The sequence below is a fragment of the Helianthus annuus genome, chromosome 15 (assembly GCF_002127325.2).
Source record: "Helianthus annuus cultivar XRQ/B chromosome 15, HanXRQr2.0-SUNRISE, whole genome shotgun sequence".
Classification (NCBI taxonomy): Eukaryota; Viridiplantae; Streptophyta; class Magnoliopsida; order Asterales; family Asteraceae; genus Helianthus; species Helianthus annuus.
This window is the reverse complement of record NC_035447.2, coordinates 94,214,280-94,220,744: the sequence shown is the minus strand read 5'-3', so window position 1 is coordinate 94,220,744 and position 6,465 is coordinate 94,214,280. Positions and strand designations below refer to the sequence as shown.

General features: G+C 40.4%; 1 protein-coding gene across 1 annotated transcript; it reads right to left on the bottom strand.

Annotated features, from left to right (window-relative positions):
• Positions 1 to 1,307: 1,307 nt before the first annotated feature.
• LOC110911956 (protein ETHYLENE INSENSITIVE 3) lies at positions 1,308 to 4,410 on the bottom strand. Its single transcript, XM_022156618.2, has 2 exons — positions 4,229 to 4,410; positions 1,308 to 3,335 (listed from the first exon to the last, which is right to left on the bottom strand). The coding sequence occupies exon 2, from the start codon at positions 3,247 to 3,249 to the stop codon at positions 1,498 to 1,500; it is 1,752 nt and encodes a 583-aa protein (XP_022012310.1). The 5' UTR covers positions 3,250 to 3,335; positions 4,229 to 4,410; the 3' UTR covers positions 1,308 to 1,497.
• Between the last annotated feature and the right edge of the window lie 2,055 nt (positions 4,411 to 6,465).

Genomic DNA, 6,465 nt, shown 5'->3' with positions numbered 1-6,465 from the left:
TCTTTCTACCGGCCACCACCATCCACAACCATCCACCACCACCTGCAACTACCACCTGCTGACCACGACTATCGCGACTTTTAACTAAACGTTTTAATTGAGTTAGAGCTAGAGAGTAAACTACCGAAATACCCCTACTTTTAATTAAACGTTTTAACTGAGTTAGAGCCTGGGAGCAAACTGACGAAAAACTTGAAAGATCAGGGAGGAAAATGACTATTTTAAACTATTGGGACAAAACCGTTAAAATGAACAAACCACAGGGAGCAAAACGAAAGTTAACTCATATTTCATTTTCGTCACTCAATCCGGCAAAAGAAATTCCATGACTCAACCAATAAAAAAATACCGATAAAAAAAAAAAAATCTTTGGTCCACCACCCGTTAAAAAAAAGTAAAAAACAAATAATCAAACAAAGTCGAACAAAAAATCACGGATTTTGTCGGCATAATCCAAAAGATTTGCCAACACCAATCATGACAAAGCTTCAACTTAAAAAAGATAAACAAAAGATTAGGTCCTAAGCCACCATAACAGTCGACAAACACCTTAATAGCAAAAGTCAAGACATCCATTGATAGCTTTATCCGACCTTAACGTTATGTGTTGTTACTTAGTGGACAATTGGGCATCCAGCTATTTTGCATATTCCTAAACTCTATCCATATCTGGTCCCAAAACAATGGACCCAACAGGTCACATGTTCATGTCCTCTAATCTTTTGGTCAACTGGTTCCAAAAAGACTCAAAACTTTATCACTCACCCAACAACCCTCACATGCATCCACCCTTCCTTTTGTCTAGATGCTCACAAAACACCTTTCTTCACTGTATGTATTTTGTCAAGTCCCACCCCACCTAAAGGGTCGATTTTGGTTGTTTCATACATGACAATTTTGACCCCTTCATCAATAAATTTGTTGATTTGGGTAAACAGATTGCGCTTCTTCTAGGTTCATTTGGGTCTACTAAAATTATACAACGGGTCAGCTTGGGTTTTGACGATGCGTTCATTTGGGTATATACTAAAATTATACAACGGCTCGATTTGGGTCTCGTTTTGGGTAAAAAAAGATTTTGCTTATAGGAACAACTGGGTCTAGTGAAATTATAAAACGGGCCAATAACGAGTCAACTTGGGTTTCGCTGATTTGGGTAAAAAGATTTTGTATATGCGTTCATTTGAGTCTACTAAAATTATACAACAGCTCGATTTGGGTCTAGTAAAGCAAATTGCTTCTAAAATATGCGTCATTTGACCCATTACCCGACTGCGCGTTTTGTCAGGCTTAATCAACAAACAAAAAACTAGCAACCCCAATAATTGATATAATACACACTATATATAACAACATATAGTTACACAAGTACATCAGTATTTGGTCACATGAAACTTAAACAAGCATATGATATAATGTACCTAACTTGATGCTACTATACTATGGATTAAAAAACAGGTTTTTTCACCTGTTTTTTGGGGAATCTTGTTGATGATTTTAAAGGTACCACATTGACACGTCTGGGGTCGGGTTTGACTCGCCAGAAAAGTCAACTCCCGCAAGATTAAACGGAGACTGTGAAACAAATCTGAAATCCAAATTATTGTTTGCATCAAAAGCAGGGCTGTATGTTGCTTTGTTGTCAAGCTGAAATCCTGTCGGCATAAACGTTGACTGATTCGAAGCTATGTTTGACTCGACACCATGTCCAAAAAAGTCGTCATCGAGTTGGATGGGAAACTTTTGCTTCTGGTGGTCGAAGTTAACATCGAGTGTACCCGAGTTGAGATTTCCGTTTGTGGTTTGATGATTTGTATCGTAAAACGACATCAGGTCGGAAATCGCCCTTTGACCATCTCCCGGAAGTCCAAGTGGTTGACCGGTGGTCATCTTTGGTTGACCAAATTGTTGTATAGTGAACATTGGTTCTTTCATTTGGAAGCTCATGGTTCCACTACGCGAAGGATTATTATTCGAAGGGTGATACAGACAATTCATCTGGTGATTGTTTCTTGAATATCTGTCGGTAAAACCTACACGAGTGTCGCTATAAGGGCATTGAGAATACTCGCACGTGTATATCTTTGGTGGCTGCTGGTCATCCGATGATTGCTTCCTCTTCTGACCGAAACTATCCGGGCTCGCGATTTCAACCACCTCACCCTTGACGTGAGCCTGTTGAGACCCGACGAGCCCGAGATTATAACGATTATTGACGTCAACGGGTTGCGGCTTGCACTCTTCTACTTCAACGGTCTGGTCATCTTCTATACCATCCACATCATAATCACTGGCGTCGGTAACAAGATACGACGCGTTCCCACTTGATACAGGTGGACAGCTGTCCGGATACAACTTACGTGATAAGGCCTCTTCTTGGTTAATAATAGCAAGCCACGTGGCACTTTCTTTAGCCGTCATTTTGTCTTGTAAGCATTTAGATTGCCTAACAAGCTTACGAATTTTCGCGATATCCGGCGACATATGTTTGATCACAGCCGTTAAAACACCGACTTTCCACGCCTTTTTCAGATCATGAGGTTTCTTATACGGTGGAGTCCCTTGTTCTTTCGGTAACCCAAGCTGGCCCCACCATTCCTCACCTCCGGTGGGCCACCATGGCGGCGGAACACCCTTTTCCAACGGGAACCGCCGTTGTGGCGGGTCACAATGTTGCATTAAAGCCGACAAAAGCGAACCGAGAGTGGTGTCTTGAAGTTCTTGTAACGTGTGCGGGGTGGAAACCTGGGTGCAATTATCCTCGTTTTTTCCCGGAATCGAATTGTCCGCTTGGTATTTAGAAATAGCAGCAGGCCCGTTTCGATCGAACCGGACTTTTTCCTTCCACCAGGCCCGGAGATTATCCGAGGCTCCAGTAACGGGCTTCCCGTTTTCCGGAATAATTCCGTAAACAAACCCCTGAGCCTTACAAACTTCCATCATTTTGAGCATGTATTTCAAGATCCCGTCTTGGGCTCGAGACATTTTCTTTCGTCTGGCTTGTTCTTGTGACTGACGTTGCTTTGTGTTATCGACTTCTTTACCTTTGTTTTGATCTTTAAGCCGCCTTAAAAGCATTCGGTCTCGCCACATCCTCCTTTCCAGCTCATCAACGTCCATTTCTTCATCGCTGTAATCTTCCTCAACGGGTGCGTCTTGTTCGGTTTCGGGTGCCCGTTCTCCCTCGCAATTTGGGGCCGAAAGAAAATCGAGATTTCCATAGAATCCCATTTCTTCAAAGAACCCCATGGATCACAGTAACCACAACTCAAGAAAATAATGTAACTCTATAAGCCTTCACAAGATCGTCACCGGTCAATCAAGCATATTTTATCCTGCAAGACATAAACAACCAAATCAGAAATCACATTATTCATCTAATAAAACACGATTATTTTTTTATTACAGTAGTAATCAACATCATATCTAAGCTTCTTATGCTCATTTTTTCAGTTTTGAAGCCCAGAAAAGATGAAAAGATCATGCATATAAATATACATAAAGATCATACACACTGACACACACCTACATATACAAACAGATAGACAAACATACCCAGTAAAATCTCATTTATAGAAAAAGCTACCGGTAGTTCTCGGGAGGTCCTCTGACCCCCCGGGATACAGAGGATGCTCCCAACTCAGACCCCCGACTCTAAAAACCCCTTTTTTTTTCCTTTCTTTTGCAGAACAAACAACTATACAAAAAGTAAGTAGTCTACCGATCACATAAAGGGGTGAGAAAACTATACTGCTAACAAATAAAAGAGCAAATAAAAAAAGAAAAATGGGCAACAGAAACAAACATCTAGATTCGGTTGATTCAACTTTTATCCTAAAAAAAGTATTTTTTTCTGAACTTATTTGAAGTTAATGATCTAAACCCTACCTGATGTTTTCTAAATAAAACAGAACAAATAGCCAAATAGACGAAATTACCATTTAAATGTCATAGATCTCATAAAAAAGAAGGTATATAAACAATTCAATCACTACAAAACAACTTTTAAATTTAAAAAAGGTGTAAGCAACAACACTCTGGCAACGTGAAACCATCATCAACATAATAAAGGGGCAACAAACAATAAACAATTAACAATTAAACCCAGATCAATTTCATGAAATTATCAAACCCCATGAAAAGGGGTTGCGTTAAATCCAAAAACTCAAGTGGGTTTGATAAGATGAAGGTGGAAATCAATAGAAAGATGAACAACGGATGAACTCACAGATATTTGGTTGAAGAGCTTGCTGAATTTTCTTTGGGGAATCTGAGGAAATTTAAAAAGTCGTCTATGGCAGCTGTTGTGGTGGCTGGAGGAGAGAGAGAGAGAGAGAGAGGGGAGAAATGAATATGACAGAGGTTGATGTGGTTACTATAAAGAAGACGACTACACGTATAATCAGTCGTCTTTCTACTTTAAGGAAAGAGCCACGCTAAATATCTACGTCTTTCTACTTGAGGCTAATTTCGAGATTTATGCTTAAGGTTCGAGAACTACTCGTGATTAGTTGAGTTAAAAGCTCGAACGAGCCGAGCCTTAATGAGTCCGAGTTCGAGCCTGAAATACAGCTCATTTAGTTATCGAGCCTGAAATACAAAAACGAGCCCAAGCAAAATTTTAGTTTTTTTTATATATATAATATAATAATGATGATTATAACAATGGTGAGCCGAGCTCGAGCCGAGCTTTGGCTCGCTTAAGCGATGTTGAAGCGAGCTCGAGCCGAGCTTTTAATTCGTTTGAGGTTGTTTTCAAAACAGCTCGAGTCGAATCGACCTGAGCTCGAGCTCGAGCTAAATCAAAACATAACAAGCTGAGCTCGAGCCTAGTTGGGAATTAAGTTTCCAGGAATTAAAGTACTTAGTATACTACAAAAATAATAAGTAAAAATAAATAGAAAATGTATGCTATTCGACACTTATCTGACATTGATATTTCTGTGGTTTTACGGGTCCAAGCTTGCCCGACAGAATCAGTGACAAGGAACATGAAATCAAAATGACGAGGACGTAAATACGAACAGTTCGTACGAGTGTGTCTGGGACGGATGTGCCATACGTATGTCCTAGGACTGTTGGTCGGCAACTTTTTGTTTTGAACATTTTAACTATTAAACAGTTACTTTCGTGATTCTATTTAGTTTATTAGTTATAGTATTAGTATATTATCAGTCCAGTATGTTCACAAGATTCATAGAAGTTATGCATGAAGGTTTTAACCTCGTTATTGATCACCAAAGCTCAAATCAGTTAACTTAGTTAACTGATCGGTTGGTCATGATTACCAAAAAGATAATAGCAGAATGTAAAGTTAACCAAACAATGTACAACTCAGGTGTGCCAACACGACATGGAAAGGTAATCCTAAGTGTCAGAGTGTGACAACCCGTATTCCAGAACCTTTCTTTGTGTTTTGACACAACTTGTATGAACGTTACTTGATTGATTGATGTGCTTGATTTCAATGTATGTTACGACATTGTTATATTATGTGCTACGTGATTTTATGTGAATGCTATAAGTATAGTTGCATAACACTTGTCCTAATCGCACAAGCCCTTTTGGGCCGTACACTTCTCTTTCTCGGCTCACTATACTTGGACTCGAGACCATGAGGGCAGCCCAATGCTGGGATCGGCCCACTTCCCTTGTGCGTGTTCACTAATCCATTTATGCTTCCGCTAAACATTGAAACTATACTTTTGTTTTGGAAAACCTTTCATATTGTTTGGTTGAATTACATTTACTATTGTTCAATATGATTGGTGGCTTGATCCTGGTCATGTCACGCCTCCAGGCGGTGATACTCCGCGTGTGGATTTTGGGGGTGTGACAGATTGGTATCAGAGCCATTGGTTATAGTGAACTTGGTTTTAATAAGGGGAAAATGTTTTTATTAAAACCAGACTATAACCTGTACAGTGCTCAACGATCCACAACGACGCTTCGCTCCACGTGCAAGACTCAACACTATAGGTGATACTATTCATGTTTACATTACCTACTTGCTAGATTACATAGAACTTTGCTCATGGTATGCTTAGATAAACGTAACCACTATTGCTTGAGAACACTTGTGTGCTTACTCTCTTCTGTCATCGCATTTTTTTCGCGAACCTCTCTCACTTATGCTGCCTTGAAATGAAGATCATGGCTGGACGCGTTAACATAACTCAAGCCTAGTTGACGGCTCTAATCAACGAACAAGTTGCTGCGGCACTAGCAGCCGCACAAGCAGGAGGTCAATACGCTCAGCCACCTGTTTGCACCTTCAAGACTTTCATGGACTGTCGTCCTAGCACATTCAGTGGCACTGAAGGAGCAGTTGGACTCCTCCATTGGTTTGAAAAGCTCGAGTCCGTCTTTGAGATATGTGAATGCTCTGAGGCTCGCAGGGTGAAGTATGCCACCGGTACTCTCGAAGGCATTGCGCTGACCTGGTGGAATGCGCAAGTTCAGATT